General features: G+C 38.6%; 1 protein-coding gene across 1 annotated transcript in view; it reads right to left on the bottom strand.

Annotated features, from left to right (window-relative positions):
• Positions 1-18,171, bottom strand: part of CDK19 (cyclin dependent kinase 19) — a 130,890-nt gene that overhangs the window by 61,414 nt on the left and 51,305 nt on the right. The window contains exon 4 of the mRNA XM_054819815.1: positions 5,659-5,799. Within this exon, the coding sequence (XP_054675790.1) occupies positions 5,659-5,799 (141 nt within the window). The remainder of the gene's footprint in view (positions 1-5,658; positions 5,800-18,171) is intronic.

The raw sequence follows: 18,171 nt of genomic DNA on the forward strand, positions 1-18,171 counted from the left end.
AACTGGAGGACCTGAGAAACAGGTTCACTCTGCTTTCTGCCACTGGCAAAAATATTATTTCAAACAACTGTAACTAGATTCTTCAAAAAAACACAACTCAAACCACCAAATCTGAGATTTCTTATGTTGAGAAATTTGAGGTGCTTATTTTATTCTTACTGGCCAAAAGCTAGTCACCAATGAATTTACAGGTACCAAAATGGTTAAGGAGGACGAAAATTACAGATCATATACTTAACACTGCCAGCAGAATAAGACAACATCACTGAAAATGGAAGTCTACCCTTCCCTTACGTCCCATCCTTGTCCACTCGGCTCCCACACATACATCCATCTTGCCCATATATCCACCCTACGTAAGCATTTGTGTAATTGCATACTGAACCAGATCAGGCAATGAACCTGCATACAGATCAACCTTTTCTTCGTGAGTCTAATTTTAACTCATGTTAGTTTGCCAATCCCCAGCTCGGAGGAGGAGGAGCAGATATGAGTAGAGTCAGCACGGCCTCCTGCATCAACAGCAAGTTATACATCCAAACCTGCCTAGGGAACCACCTCGTCTAGAGTCTACCCTCTGTCTCACACTTGAGACACCTAAATCATTTTCTAAACAGGGCAATACAAATCAACTATTAGAGTAAACAGGAAATTTTTTTTTTCTTCTCAATCTCTGCAACTTAAGACTCATGGACACATTTTGTTCCATCAGAACATGTTAACTCCGCCCCCTCTATGTAAATCAAAATTGTGAGTTCAAAGGTGTGTCAAACATTGAGTATTTTCATTGTTGTTCCATCTAAAAGAATTTTGCTGTAAGCTAATCTCTTTAATTTGTAAAATAACACACCAACTGAAACATTCTAAAGCTGTAAAGGGACAATACAAGAAAAACTGAGAAATTCTTCAGACAACGAGTTATCATAAAAACACTTTAACTTTGTAAAATGAGCCATGTTCTTAGTTTATATGACTATTGCAATGAGCAAGTTTCTGATTTCAGAATGCTGAAAGCAACCGTTTAACACAATCTTAGGGGGAACGAAGGAAGGGGGGGAAATAATCCACATTTCTTTGGTGAGTTCGATTTCCAACATTGTTTTTTCAACCAGCAGTTTTAATAACATTAAGCAGTATTCTAAAGAAATGCTCAAGGACGTAAGTGGAATCTTAAATTAATTCCTCAATATGGTTTCTGTGCACTTAAAACATCTCATAGATAATACCTGCCTCCAGGAAAATGCATCCTATTACAAACAGAAATTGCTTTTATCAAGTTCTAAAGGAAATGGTCTCTGCCTGCTTTTGTCCTTAAGCAACTAGAATCAACTACAGAAGGGTTATTAGCACAAGAAAAAGCGCCAAAATCCTTTCTGCTGCTAACATGAATGCTCACTGTGAATAGTGTATGGAAGATCTCCATTTTCAGATGTCTCTGCAAAGTAAGGCCTTTGCTGAACACTCCTGTAGAGTCTAAAGAATTCACATTTGGGGAGGAGAGGACAAAGATATCATAACATCCCGAAATACCGTACTCTCCATGATGCATCTTCTAACTTATTATTGACTCAAGGTACAGAGCACAATTTTAGATCTCATTCAAGTGGACAGTCCACAGCATATACAGAGCACTTTAAAAAATAAAAGCGTAGTACCAAAAGGATCTTTAATATCTATCTATATTAACCTCTTGTTCATAATGAAATGCCCCAGCAGCTAGCAGAACCAGCAAAGCCTCCCTCCTCTCATGCGTGGCTTTCAGGAATGCTGCTATGTTGAAAAAGTAAAATTATTGTTGCCCAACAACATGCAATCCAACAACAAAATCCCACTCCAAATGGCTTGATAGGAGAACAGATGTATGGATTTTTATAGATTTAAATCAACTCCAAGGTGTAAAAGCTGATACAACGCTATTCAAAGAAATCAAAACTCTAATGCTCCTGTCCCATATTCTGTACCGGTTTGAATCTTGCCATAAAGAACGTTACTGCTGAATATTTTTTAACTGACAGAAATTAACATCTTAGTAAAAAAACCCAACCTATACCTAAAAAGCCACTTAGCACCTTTCAGCCACCTTCAGGATAAGAAAGCCAGAAACAAAATAACCACAATATTAAGAGAAATTAAGATACACACTGCAAAAAAAATTATTTTCTAGAATACTACTTTCTAGAAGTATGAGTGTGAGCGTATTTGGTGTTGTAATTTGCCTCAGTTTGGGCACTTTGCTAAATTTGAACTCGCGTTGCAAGAGTTTAAGCTGACGTAAGCCTTACTACATCAGAAGAGATTCAAGGTAAACATGAAGGTTATACTAATTTAGAACCACAGTTGAATTCAATCTTTTAAAAACACTTGCACTTTCATCTAAGAATTACAAAGGTGCATTTAAACAACAAAATTATCTGCTCTAATGGCAGATGATGCTAGAACGATCTGTTGAGCTTTCTGCCACCACCTCCAGCCTCACACTTCTGCACCAGCTCCTGCACACCTGTAGGCTCCCAGTGCGATCCCTCAGGGAGCTAATCCAGCAAAAAACAAGCTCTGCAGGAGAAGAGTGAATACTTCCTGCAGGTTTAACTCCCTGAATGAGCTCACCGTGACTCAGGCGAGCCTCACCTGCCAGGCCATTAAAATGGGTGGCAATGCCTAGTGGTAGCGGGGGGGAATGAGACTGTCTCCTTGTGGTAGAAACTATCCTTCAGGTCAGCCCAAGGACAGGATGTGTACTGCAAGTCTGCAAGTTCGCATTGCTCACCAGTTTTCTTACTCTGTCATGCTTTTGCTGGCTACTGCTGATTTTAAAAAATAACCTAAGAGTAACAATTTTAAGGTATCTAAAAATATGGATCCATTGAGAACCAGAGTTTTTTAAAAAGCACGTACAGTATTCTAACTTCTTTAAAAACTCTTTGACGTAAGACAGTACCAAATTAAGATTTAAACAATGTTCTTTGCATACCTCCACGTAAGTACTCTCACAAATACCTAACCTCCCATGTTTCTGTTTTTTCATTGTAACATTTGTTAAATCAATTCTAAAGGTCATTTCCATGGCTCGGGAGAATTTGACTAATATTATGATAAATATTCTTGAAGAATCTGGTTTGTTTTTTTTTTTTTTTTTTTTTAGAGGCAATGAAATAAGCATAACATGACTTTTATGAATGTTACCATCTTTGGTCTACATCCAAATGCATGCTAAAAATAGTAAGAACAGAGTTATATTAAGCCAGGAAAGTACAAGGTGTCTTAATGCAAAATTTAGTTTACATAAAATAGAAAAATATTTTTCCAGCGGACGTAAATTAGAACAGCTAAGAGAAAAACACCAGACAAACTGCTCCCCATATTAAAATGACACTGAAGAATTAGTATTCACATATCATGCAAGAAACTGATCCCAGTAAGATCATGCCTGAGGTACCATTCTTAGAAGCAAAAATCGCAGGTATGAATAAAAATTAGAGACATATAAAATTTTTGATTAACTGAGAATTTAAATTGATTACTAAGTGACATTATGTCCTAATTTCAAGAGCAGACAGGACACATCCAGAATAACATCAGTTTTTTCTTACTGTGTTCAAGATACAAAATAACTATTTGAAAAGCCTGAATTCTTCAGAAATCTGTAATAATTTTTTAAAAAGCAAAAGATTCTGAATATACCCTTAAATCACCAGTGTACCAAAGCAATTTTTTTAATGGTTTCCTTTCTCTCACTGAGGTACCCCAGAATCCATTAGCTTAAATTTATTCGCATACCAGAAACACATTAAGACGTCACAAATTTCTGTTCTTCTCCCTTCTCAATTATGCCAATATCAGTCAAGCACTATCATTCCAGAGCCATGAAAAATAGTCATCTTTTTTGTAATAGCAACAAATCACCTCCCAAAGTTTCAAGAGAAAAGACAGAGACATCAGGTACCAGCTTTGCTGCAACTCATCAACAACAGATAAGACCTGTGAAGTAGCAGCATTAGTCACACAAAACACCTGGAGCTGCAGGCTGGAAATAGCAACACCAGCAAAAAAATTCTCCAGGGTATTTGTTATTATTATCCTAGATACCATCTTGTATTTCCTATCATGATTTCAAGTTCATGTATGGCATTTGAGAGTATATGTATTTCATAGTTCCATGAACACATACACTTCCCTTAAACATAGCTGAATATAGACTTTTCAGGTGTTCCTTCTCAAGCTGCATCTAATTACAGCTCAGCACTCTGCCAAAGCAACAGCTGTCTCCTTAGGAAAGTAATAATTGTAGCATGAAAATCAGGGTTGTATTTGCTTCCTGCTTTTGCTCATGGTTACTATTCCAAAGGCGAAAAAACACACTCCACACCCCCCCAAATATACTAACATCTGGAACTTAACAGAAAAGCTGACATTGAATACCAAGGAATGAGGTTAAAAAACCCCAATCCATACCAAACCCTGAAACCTCACTTCTGGCCACTGTTTAGGTGTTATGACAAAAATCAAATAAAATATATTTCAGAAGATGCCTGTGACTTCTTTTCCACGCCTTAGTTTATTCCTATCTTTTAAGAAAACATTTTCTCTACATCCAAAAATTAATCCAAGTCCCTATTTACCATTAAAGACTCCATAACAATCCATTTCTCACAAAACTTAATTAGTGATTGAAAGTTTCTGGACATGCATCCCTATTTTGACATACTGGGGCAACTACGAAAAATAACCAAATCAAAGCAGTGGCTTTATATACAAATTGCACTACATCTTCTACCATACCTACTACTGATGTTACAATAGCATAACTATTAGAACAGATTTGGTGTATTAACCATCATGTTGTTTGCCTCATGCCACAAATTCTAGTTACAATGCAAGCAGCAGCAAGCGCTATACCCATATTAGTACTCCTTTTTGCAACCCCTGGTAGCACTTCACTTAAGTATGAGGAGTGGTGGGAAACTTTAAGGAGAAAAGGGTAACTAAGACAAGGCAACTGGCTGCCCTTGTAATCTGCAGTCAACTTAAAGAGCCACTTCAGGTCATGAGAAATTTCAAGATGACAACTCTTTCATAGTTCTCTTCCCACGGTCAGAAAAAAAATACCACATGGAAAAGAAATACTCCATGAAAAAACTACTCTTTCACTAGCTTTTATGGTAACTTGCACGTAAGCCAAACAACGTACAAGGGTATCAATCACTTTCGTACTGAAATGGCTTTTCAAAGTTGTGCACGGACTTATAAGAATGTTCAACCAACATATATGAGCTGGCTCATGTATTGTTTTCGGATATTGATATCTGCAATCCTTTTACCGGATATAGCATCATTGTCTGAGCTCAGATGACTCAGATAAAAACAATGTGAAAACATAGTTTGTTTTCATGTTTAAAGTCTCCACTGGTCTCCTGCAACAATAACAGGAAGGGCTGTACGGATCGATATGCAAGATTACTAATAGGGACTTCTCTTCTCCTACATAACAACAGGCATGTGGAACTTACTTAGCCAGGTAATAGAATCATAGAATGGTTTGGGTTGGAAGGGACCTCAAAGATCATCTAGTTCCAACCCCCCTGCTGCGGGCAGGGACACCCTCCACTAGACCATGTTGCCCAAAGCCTCAAATCAAAGCCTAATACATACAACACTTACCAGATCTCTGTGAAGCACCCAGTTTGCATGGAGGTAATGGATTCCATCAAGGATCTGGTAGAGGAGGGATTTAACCATAGATCTTGGCAACTGCATGGGCTTTTTATTTGCTTTTGAGGCACGGTGAAACTTGATGATATGCTAGAAATAAAACAAGTAGAAACATGAAGCATGTTAGATAAGTAGAAAGGTTTTTTGTTGTGTTTTTTAAACTATTAACACTAAATAATGGAATGAAATACAAAGTTTGTTGAACTTTGCAATTAAAAGTAATAGTGATGTGCTCATAATTTTCTGAAATTGTTTTTATTCTCTGAGTTGCTTTAAAAAAAAGCAGCTGTCAAGCTTTTGTTAATATCTAAAGACTGGCTACTTACCTCCAGTAAAGGGTCTTAGACATTCTCCTCCCTCCCTCCTCCCCATTTGGGATTCTCTTATCCTCAGCTGCTAGAGCAGAAGCTTCCCAACTGGCAGTATCTTACCAGAAAGAGGACCATACTCTATGCTTTCACACGTTCCCCCCTCCTCTCCAAAAACACCCAGGGCAGAGTGTTTGCAACTACTTTACTGTCCCCCTCTAACTCAGAATCACAGTAGAGAGAGATCAAATAAATATTTAAATAAATATTGGGGAGGGGAGGGGAAGGGGCGGAGAGCAACTACTCCAAAAGCCCCACACCACAACATTAGGGTGAGATCATGTTCAAACATCTAAAAATGGTTATATTCCCACTTCCAAGTTTTGGCTGCATACTTCATTGATGATGACAAGCTAGTGGCTCTTGGCTTACAGAAGTCAGTCAGCCCACTACAGGACAAATACCACTTGAAAACATGGAATGCATAAAGGGACCCCAGTATTAGTCAGCTGAAGGAATGAAAAAAAGATCACAAAAAGATTGCTGAGACACCATGCAATATTCATAAACTAATTAATATTTATTTTAAGATCAATGTGGAGATGATGGGTTAGGTTTGGTTTCGCTATCCTGTACAAGAAATAAAGTGGAGCGAGGCCATTCTACCTTTTCAATCCTCAGGCAAGGTGGGGCTATGCAAGGCACAAACCCAATCTTAACATATTGGCATTCAGCAAACAATTAAATCCATTCATTCAGATAAAAAAAAAAATCTCCTTTTTGAAGGCAATTCAAAGAAGCATCTCAAATAACAAAATAGTTTTCAATTATGTGCTTCTTGAAAGACAGAAATAATAAAGGCAGTTTGCATTTTTACTGAAAGCGATTCAAAATGCTAATCTGTAGAGTGACAAGACTACTAATTACCGAATTCTTTAAACAGGATTTGTCTCATTCAAGATCATCCCCCTCCCCAGGTTGAAGAGGGAGCCAATGGCTGTGCTTTCATTAGACCTCTGCTCTCTCCACCACCACCAGCTGCCAAGTTTGTCACTACTGTTTCCCAATGAAAATGGTAACGGGTTAATGTTTCCTCATGCTAAATGCTACCTCTGGCTGTCACCAGTACTTTAGCCACGGTCAAACTGTGCTTAGCAAAGGTGTAGACAATATTGTTTAAAGAGAAGTTTTAAAAAGAAAAAAAAAAAAAAAAAACAAATTAATCAGAACAAGAGCCTGCTTACTCCCTATCAACAGCAATGTTCCCAGTGAGCCTTGCACTGCTACACGTATAACAGTGATGGCTGTATATTAAAAAGTAGTATAGATCTACAGGATTATCAGTTTTTAATATACAAATAAGGATTAGTAAACAAACCAAGCTCTTAGTACCTGATCTTTTCATTGTGCAATCACTCTGAAAACTATAAGGAAAAGCCTTAAGGGATCATTTCCTTAGAAAATTTTTTTTCTTGTCATGTCACAAGAAGATTCTGTGCCCAAAGTTCAACTAGGAGTCCCTACCTTCCAGTACTGCACAATGGTCACCAGATAATGACCCTCATGTGTAATTACAATATGATTTATAAAGCAGTAACAATACCATAAACCCTCAAATTAATAATTAAGACACAGTATGAAAGATACAGAAGCAAAGGTCACAACACAGAGATCCATAAACCCAACTCAGCCCTTTTTCCAGATGCACGTAAACCCTAAAAGGGATTTCTATGCCCATTTACAAACTGACTAGTATCCGCACATAACATTATTCCTTATAATAAAGGAATATAGAAAATGAAACTGAAAGAGGGACTCATGGGACAGAACGGGACACTAACCATGGATGCATTGCAGAGGAACGCTCTGCCTCTGGCCCTACCACAGCCCCTGTGGTACCTCTTGAGGAAGGGAGCATGATGGCACTAGGCTGGTGCCCTCCAGCTTCTGTCCCTGCCCTCCCCTGTGGCTCCTCGGTTCCTTCCAACAGATTGGGAACCCTGCCAAAGGTTTTTGTCCTGTGAGAAACTAAAGGATGGAGCAGATGCTTAAAGCAATGTAAGAATCTGTTCAGGAACAAGATATTATTTTTTAATCAAGCAGCTACTAGTATGCCAGGGCCATCCACTAGATCGGCAAAGCAAAGCTTACACCAAGGTAGAGAAGGGGAAGGTTTCCTGTGGCAGCTTAAAGCGGAAGCATCCCTCTTTCTTCTTCTCCTTCCACAGGAATGCCTAGATGAACTTTTGAGGTGAACTGCTGAGCTTTACGTACGCAGGTTACCTCTAAACCAGAGCTAGCACAACTAAATCAGCGCAACACTAAGCTAAGTTACCCAGCCAGACCTGCCAGCTGAGGCTCACCACCACACTTCGCAAAGCTGGCTCACGCTCCAGAAGACGGCAGAGCTTGCTCTTATCTGCCTCCGAAATATCACTTAGACACATTGTAAATCGTTGTGCTCTGATGGTGGTTTGTCCCAGTCAGAAAGGCTGAGAAAGCACACTCCTTTCTTGAAGGAGCTGTTGAATTGCAGAAATGAATTAAAACTCATGGTTTTGCTTTAAGCAAGCAACATCACCATTAGATAAAATTCAATCTCCTACAAAAGCAAATAAAAATTCTTGCCAATTTACTCTACAGAAGTTTATATTCATCAAATTGCAAACTTCACCCCATCACAGTTTAGAGAACTGAACAAATATTAAACTAAAACCATATTGCAGGGTCAATAGTACAGGGAACTGAAAAGCTGAATTTGCCCCATGCCATTGGAATGAATCCACAGTGCTTGTGACCAAGTCCTACTCTCAAGAGTTTTGTATAACAAAGTGGCTCACCCAATTTCTTGTATGCAACTAGCCATACGAAGAAAGGCTAACATATATAACTAGCACAAACCCATAATGTGAATGGACTGCCCATCTAAGAAACAGAAGGGCAAATAGGTGTCATTGCTGAACAGCATCTCTTCTAGTAGAGGCAACAAGCCCAAGCTTTTTCTTATTTCTTTATATTTTCAGAAATATATCTATATGGCCCTACTACTGTTATGGAAAAATATTCTTCAAATTAAAACAAACAAAAACTCAAAAACACGACCATCAAAACAAAATAAATGAAAGATCATAACATTTTCACAAAAGTTTTGGAAATCAGGCAGATCGGGTGTACAGAAAGCTCCAAAGCAAAGGATGCCATACCAGTGCAAATATGCTAAAGGAATGTTTTAACTTGAGCAATTCTGCTGACTTCTGCTATGGCAGGGAGATGCACTCTTTCCATGTCAAAACAGTTAAGATTTAATAGTTTAAAACCAAGACCTCAGGTGTAGAATTGGGTGCAAGCACCAGCACAGACTGGGATGTTGTTTATACACAACTGCACTATGCGACAGAACAAAGCATTCTCTACTAGCTTCTTAGCTCCTGAGTAGTCCCAAAGTGCAGCCTCAAGTACAGCATGTAACAGCCATAATCTTCTGCATAATGAAGGTATGGATAATTTATGGGAATTACAGGAATTGTAACCTACATTTCCCAGATGACTGCCGTAACCACTAGGCTTCAAAATCACACTCTTCCTTTCTCTGATTCAATATATCTTTTTGCAGAACAGCACAGGATCGAGATTGTCCCGTGAGCTGGGAGTACAGACTTCTATCCTCACAGGTACGAAGGACATTCTACAGCTCTCCCTGGGAACCAGGTACTTTTAGACATTGCGGCTTCTAGCTTTCAGGTATGCTCAAGTTCTTTGCTGACTCTTACCCCTAAATGGATAGCCACTAAGAACAAGGCATGAGGATTTCTATGATTCTGTGATTGATTTCCACAATCCAGTCAAGTCAGATGGGCAAGTTTGTAGCAAGATGATGAGCAGGGTCAAATAGCACCAGCCAAAGCCCTGATAGGAGTTAATCTGGCCAGGGCTGTTAAGGACAACAAGAAAGGCTTCTATAGGTATGTTAGTGATAAAAGGAGGACGAAGGAAAATGTGGGTCCCCTCCAGAATGAAACGGGTGACCTGGTTACCCAGGATATGGAGAAGGCTGAGGTACTCAATGACTTCTTTGCCTCAGTCTTCACTGGCAAGTGCTTGAGCCACACTGCCCAGGTCGCAGAAGGCGTGGACTGGGAGAATGCAGAACTGCCCACTACAGGAGAAGATCAGGTTTGAGAATATCTAAGGAACCTGAAAGTGCACAAGTCCATGGGACCTGATGAGTTGCATCCGCGGGTCTTGAGGGAACTGGCGGATGAAGTGGCCAGGCCACTCTCCATCATATTTGAGAAGTCCTGGCAGTCTGGCAAAGTTCCCACCAACTAGAAAAAGGGGAAACATAACCCCCATTTTTAAGAAGGGGAAAAAAGGAAGACCCAGGATACTACAGGCCGGTCAGTCTCACTTCCGTGCCTGGCAAGATTATGGAGCAGACCCTCCTGGAGACTATGCTCAGGCACATGGAATATAAGGAGGTGATTGGTGACAGCCAACACGGCTTCACTAAGGGCAAATCATGCCTGACAAACTTGGTGGCCTTCTATGATGGGGTTACAGCATTGGTGGACAAGGGAAGAGTGACAGACATCATCTACCTGGACTTGTGCAAGGCATTTGACACTGTCCTGCACGACATCCTTGTCTCTAAATTGGAGAGACATGGATTCGATGGATGGACCACTCTGTGGATAAGGAATTGGCTGGATGGTCGCACTCACAGAGTCATGGTCAACGGCTCAATGTCCAAGTGGAGAACAGTGACGAGTGGCGCTCCTCAGGGGTCGGTACTGGGACCAGTACTGTTCAACATCTTTGTCAGCGACACGGACAGTGGGATCAAGTGCACCCTCAGCAAGTTTGCCGACGACACCAAGCTGTGTGCTGTGGTCAACATGCTGAAGAGAAGGGATGCCATCCAGAGGGACCTTGACAGGCTGGAGAGGTGGGCCCGTGTGAACCGCATGAAGTTCAACAAAGCCAAGTGCAAGGTCCTGCACATAGGTTGGTGCAATCCCAAGCACAACTGTAGGCTGGGTGAGGAATGGATTGAAAGCAGCCCTGAGGAGAAGGACTTGGGGGTATTGATTGATGAGAAGCTCAACATGAGCCGGCAGTGTGCACTTGCAGCCCAGAAAGCCAACCGTGTCCTGGGCTGCATCAAAAGAGGTGTGACCAGCAGGTCGAGGGAGGTGATCCTGCCCCTCTACTCCGCTCTTGTGAGATCCCACCTGGAGTACTGCGTCCAGCTCTGGGGGCCCCAGTACAGGAGAGACATGGAGCTGTTGGAGCGAGTCCAGAGGAGGGCCACAAAGCTGACCAGAGGGCTGGAGCACCTCTCCTGTGAGGACAGGCTGAGAGAGTTGGGATTGTTCAGCCTGGAGAAAAGGCGGCTCCGGGCAGATCTAATTGTGGCCTTCCAGTACCTGAAGGGGCCTACAGGAAAGCTGGGGAGGGACTGTTTATCAGGGAGTGGAGTGACAGGACAAGGGGTAATGGGTTTAAGCTGAAGGAGGGTCAATTTAGATTAGCTGTTAGGAAGAAATTCTTTACTGTGAGGGTGGTGAGGCAGTGGAACAGGTTGCCCAGAGAGGTTGTGGAGGCCCCCTCCCTAGAAGTGTTCAAGGCCAGGTTGGATGGGGCTTTGGGCAACATGGTCTAGTGGAGGGTGTCCCTGCTCATGGAAGGGAGTGTGGAACTAGATGATCTTTGAGGTCCCTTCCAACCCAAACCATTCTATGATTCTATGAGTCTATGATTCTCACCATCTTTTTTCACTGTCATTCCCTAAAGCTAACTTAATTCCCCAATTCTGATAGAACACCCTGCCACAACTGGAAAATACCCAGCCACGTTCAGCAAAAGTTTAGGGAAGTCATAACTGTCAGTGTGCACTGTATAAGTTGCACGCTACAGAATAGAAACCCATCCCCAACGTTAGCCAGCCATAATTTCATTTTAATGACTTCATCAGAACATTGTAGATGCAAGCTCTCCTTCTGATATATCCAAGAGATTTCAAAATGTTTGTCGTACAAGGTAAAGGAAACTCCAAGGAATACTGAATTCTATTCAGCAAAAGTAGGCAAGTCTCTTTTCTCTTCTGTGCAACTGTATTTTCAGATTTCCAGATCTTAAAAACATGCTGCCACTGACTGGATTCCAAAAACATTGTGTGCGAATTAGGTATTCGCTTTTGAAAATAAACATAAAGGTATTTCTATTCCTTTTACGTATTTTGTTTTAAATTTGAACAAGGCATCAACTTTGTGGCAGTGGCTTTAAGTCTGTATTCTAAATTAATTTAATATTTCATTGACCAAAATTAAAAGTATAGATTTATTAACATTCTAGAAGAGTAATAAAGCTTCCAGAGGCTTGCTATAATTTGCTATTTGCAACCTCTAGAAATACTGGTTTTATTTACTAACTGCATATTCCCAATTTGGAACTTTAAAAAAATGTAATAAAATTGAGGGGAAAAACAGATGAACCAGCTTATTTCTGCAAGACCATTTGAGCTTTAGCAAAGCCAAGACCATATAAATGATAATAAAGAGGTGAAAAAGCTAAGTATTCCAAAAGAAAACACAGAGGTGGCTCATGAAACAGTATTCAATCTAGTAGTTCATCTGCCTTCTATGCTACCTAACGTGTTGAAATTGGTTTGAATGTTGGCTGATGAGGAACTACGTACATTTTCTAAATTCTCCACCACAAACAAAGTAAACATAATGCATGACAATATAGAGCAAACTCATTTAGTTTGTTCCATGAAAACCTCTATTATTTACCCAGCAGTTAAATGAGCATTCAAAAAGATTCTACTTTTAGCCTGCTTCCAAGGAAGTCAGACTGATGCAAGTATACTCTCTCTGTGTTTGTGTCACCCCATTCCCGATTCCAAGAATTGCTGTTCAGTATGACAGAGGTTAAAACAAACAAACAAGTCAGATCTGGAAAGTTTTCACGGAAGTAGAAGCCAGCTGAAGGAGAAGTTTTATGTATATCTCACTACGTGAAGTTACAGCATGAGCTTTCACCTCAACAGACATGAGATGATCCATAGACCTCAAGACACAACCCCCTAGAACACCTGACTTCTTGAGTTCTTCTGCTTAAGGCAATGCTTGTTTCAAAATTACATGCATCTCCATCAAATTGAAATGCAATCCGATCAGAGATGCCTCTCCCTGCTGAAGTAAATTATCTGTTTGCTCCCACACTTTAGTAAAAACCTGTCTTTCTATCCAATCCCTAATACAACCTTTCAGAATAAACCAGAATTATGTCAATGTGCCAGTAAAAAGTAGTATTACATTTTAATATTAAAGAGATGGAGGCTTGGATACACATTAAATTTGTGCCGAGGTCAAGAGGAAGATTCAGATTATATGGCTTCAAGTGTCATTTTAAACATAAAAGGATTTCCACCTTCTCTCTTCAGCAATCGATACTCAAAAGTGACAAATATTGTTGAGCATTAAATGTAAAGCATTTAAAAGACTATGGAAAAATAAATCAAAATCTAAAGGTGGTATAAAAACTAAACATGCATTGTTTGCACAAGTTTCAAAAAGAGGAAGCAAAGATAGACCCAACTAACCTGAGTAACATTTGTTTGCTCTTCCAAAAATAAATCACAGTTTCATAAGCCTACATCCAGGACTCGCCAAAGCTTTAGACACTAAAAAAAGTTTTGTCAAGAGTATATCACAAGTAAAATAAAATAAAATTAAAACAAATTGAGTAAAAGTATTTCTACAGCGATCACTTAATGCTTCAATTTTGGGAGCATTACAGTAATCAATACATAGCAGTCCTTCAAAAGACGAGGGGAAGAAGTATGCCTCAACAGCCTCCCTCTAAACAATGCCAGTAGACTGCCATCATCAAGTATCTTCTTTAGAATGTCATTAATCAAAGTGCCTAATGAAAATACCCTTTCCAATTGACAAGAGGTCAGCATTTTAAGTAACAGTGAAAGGAGCTTTAATACTCTAACTGTTGCTAATGCCAACTTGCTTTAAATACCTAAGCTTTGAAGCACAGAGCAGACAAACAGATTCGGTATAATTTTCCCAGCTTTTGCTGGGGTCTTACTAGGTCTTCTAGATCTTTCAGATCTAAGTATATCAAAATAACTCTATAAGATGATAAAAAAACATGAGAATTCAGCTACCCTTTCAGTACATATCTGAAACCCTCAGTATTCACGCCACTCTATTCACATTAATTCTTCACACACTTTATGCTTTTGTACCCTTGCCTCTTTGAGGTCTGTTCATACCTGTGATCTCCTCCAATTCTTATGCTTCATGGTATAGAAAATGAACCTACAAATCCCTACAATTTGGCAGAAGAAGTGAATTTTGTGACACGACAAACACATTCTCAGAACCGACAGCTATCAAGAAGGAATGGCACTGCTCTCTAAGAAATCCAATCATCACTTTAGCGTCAAAAAGACCCTATCTGTTATATTCGGAAGCGATAAATCATGTTCTAAAGACTTTCCGTAACAATGGCCAATAATAAAAATTGTAACTTTAAAGCAATCAGTCAAAAACTATGTCAGCCCACTCCCTTCTGCCCCAAGAAATCTTATATTCGAAAATTTCTGCCAGCTAGCAGAATCCTATTTTGGTAAATACGTACACAACAGGAAAGGCTGCATGAAGAATCACCTAATGGAGCAGGACTGAATTAAAAGAAAAACATACACATGACTATAGAAAACTAGAAGAGAAAAAAATCTCATACACTGAGAAAGGTATTTTCATGTATATAAAAATATTTGTGATCAGCTAGCATCTGAACTATTCTCACGACTAAAAGCTAAACTGAAGCCTAGTTGAAGTAAGAATTACAACTGATTACACCAAATCTGAAGACTATAAATGTTTTCTAATAGATCTGAGTTTTATGCGATTAAACAAATGTGCAAGTTTATTGCACAAATCATTATGCAACACCCTCAGAATTTCATTTAGCATCTAAGAACATTATTCAAAAGGTTGTTAGCTGAAATTAAGTGTGTGTATTTGTATATTGAGAATGTCAGCTAGTGTCATGAAATTCACATGTAGGAAGATTATTCTCTCCTTTCTATTACTTGATGATTATTTTTAGGTACACACGACTATGCTTATAATCTCTATCCTACATTTTAAAAAAGCAGAATATATTCATAAGAAGTATTTCATATAATACAAAGCCAGTCTGTCTATACATTTTTATTATTATCAAATATAGTTTAAAGATTAATTTTACTCCAAGTTACTCAGTGGTATTTGCTGCTAAGCAGTTAGTTCTTAGAGATCACTGAAATCTAATAACGGAGAAACATTTAACCACACCTAAAAAATACCCAGATCATGGTTTAACTGGTCTTAGATAGTGAATGTATCATCACATTCAATATTATCAAATCATATTTAATAATTTATTTAATGGTCATTAAGAACCAACAATGTTTTTATGGCTATAAAACACATTCAACACATTTTATTGTGATAAAAATGTCACTGTTCCAGAATGAGATAAATCAGAAACTACTTAATTTTTTTTTTTTTAAGGTTACAACATAGATTTCCAGAATAGGCGATTTTATAGCTTTTAAGTTACACTTAGAGAGAATTAACTCTGTACCATAGCTAGAAAAGTAGACACCCTATTAATTCAGAACATAAAGTTACAAAAAGTGTTCCTTAGAATCAAAAATCCTATTTAAAAATATAGAGACTGTACAATTGAAGACAGCTTATCTGCAGTACTAAAACCAAATATGTGTGCTTTAGAAAACATTTCCAATACTAAAAAGCTGATGCTGTAAAAGTATAGGAGACTAGCTAGGAACAAAAGAAAAGCTATAAGTACTGCAGCCTCTCCAATGGCTAAAAGGAACCACACTGACAACAAATAGAATTCACCTCCAGATCAGATCTCTTAATTCAAACTTTAAGGAAACTCCCATTAAGTAAACACCATGCATTTAATGGATTTAATATAAATTAGAATAATGTCTTAAAGTGCATGAGCTTTACATAGGAAGTTCTGGACAGCAATATACAACTTAAAACTAAGGTAAAATAAGAACATACATGACAGATGAATAGGAAAATAAGTTATTCCTTAGTGATAAAACTGAAAAAAACTCATGCATTTAAAACAACTTTTTTTTTAAATGGCAATAAAGAACACAGCAGAAAAATACACATATCAGTTGAAGGAATTACACTTTCTTGGAAAGATTTCATCCATGCATAGTTTGTAAGACTATAAAATTCTGACTGTGTACTGGAAAAGGTAACTTAACACATAGCTGAGTTAATCTGAAGTCCATGAGTGGAACTGATGCTATTTTTAATTGAGTTACATTTTTCTTATCTCAATATAAATTAATCAAGGCAGAAAAACTGGATACAATTTGGATTAAAAGCATTAAAAGCATGAGTAGACATTGAAAAAGGCACGTCCCTCACAAGAGAAGGAACAGGAGATGGTTGGTTCTGTGGCTATGAACATCTGAAGCTGAAAGTTTCAGACATTTGGAATACAAAGGTGTGAGAATGAAGCAGTTTACCAGGAATTAAGAAAGGATGTGGCCTATAATGTACGAGATATTCAATGGCATCTCAGGACATAACGCATTTTTAACCTTGCGTCAGATGTTCCTTTTACACTGAGGTACAAGCTAAGGAATTTTGCCTTTACTTCATAGCATGAGCATATATAAACAGTGATGACAGTGTAGACAATACACTATAAATTAACACGTCTCACATCCAACAGCCTAAGAAGTTTACCAGTTGACAGAGAGTAATAGCCAAGAAAAATCATAAGGAAATAATTTGCAGATTACACTAAGAATGTTGGTGATTAAAGCAAACAAGAGTTATAAATCAACTGGTCAAAAGAATTCCTATATTCTTAGACATTCTTTATTGTAATGTCATGAATGGCTTTGCATTGTTTTGTATAATGTAACTTGAGAGGTGATGAAGGAAAAATCTTTGATAGGCTTAGTTATGAAACAGTGAATATGTTTGTAGGCAAGGAAAACATAAAAAGTCTTCACCAATACCTGTCAGAAGTAGTTCAAATTAGCATAGCTTTCGTCATCCCTTGGTAATGGTATCAGCAGAAGTTATAGCAAATTATAAAGTATGCTGCTATCTATACTCAAATTTCAGATTTGAGCAGCCTAATCCTTGGGAGTTAAATGCAAAATGAAAAACAAAAATGTTCTTGCTCACCATAAAAGAACTTTTTAATAAGCTTAATTGGCACCATCACTTTTCCTCATTAGAACGGGACAGTTTTTTTCAGTCTTACAAAATGAACAGAAGATAGTATCTAATATAGTTTATTAATCTCTTGCCAAATGTTTCCAGTACAGAAGCCGAAAATGTAGTGATTTTAATTAATCTGATGTTTGTAAGTGATGAGCATTTACCCTTCTCATTGAAGCCAATAGGAGTTACTAAAGCTGGGCAGCTTTGAACAGAAGAATGACACCAATACCTACAGACAAATTTTGGTACGTAACTCTAAGCTACCTACATTTGAAACCGTTGGTCTCTGGGAACCTACATATCTCTAGTGACAACACGTATACAATTCCAAAACTTAAATCCTTCTAAACCAATACCCGCAATGAATAGACTTATTTTGGTTTTATGTAGTGCTGGGGGAGCACGTGGTGCTAAGCAATAACAAAATGTGCCAGTCCCCTGCTACGATTTCTACCCCGAAGAGCTGAAAGGGCACAAGCTGTAAAGCACAGGAAATGCAAAACACAACACAACACAGACAGAATGACAAGTGGTTGTTATTACTGAAATGCGTTACAAAATAAGTGGATTTTCAGGAGGTTTTTGAAGGAGGATAGTGAAGGATCTTTACGTACGTTAATTGGGAGGCTGTTCCATGTGTAGGAGGCAGCGTGGAAAAAGACACAAAGTTGGGAGTGAGCAAAAGAGACAAAAGGGGAATTAAGAGCGATGCTTGGGAAGTGCTGACGGTAAAGGAAATGAGGACCAAGGTTAAGCCAGAACGAAGAGTGCCTTGAACATGGCTAACTTTATGCAAGGGAGGAAAAAGAATTCCTGACAAAGGCTTAAGAAGCAAGGAAACATAGGCAATTATACAA

This window comes from Grus americana, chromosome 3 (assembly GCF_028858705.1).
Source record: "Grus americana isolate bGruAme1 chromosome 3, bGruAme1.mat, whole genome shotgun sequence".
NCBI lineage: Eukaryota > Metazoa > Chordata > Aves > Gruiformes > Gruidae > Grus > Grus americana.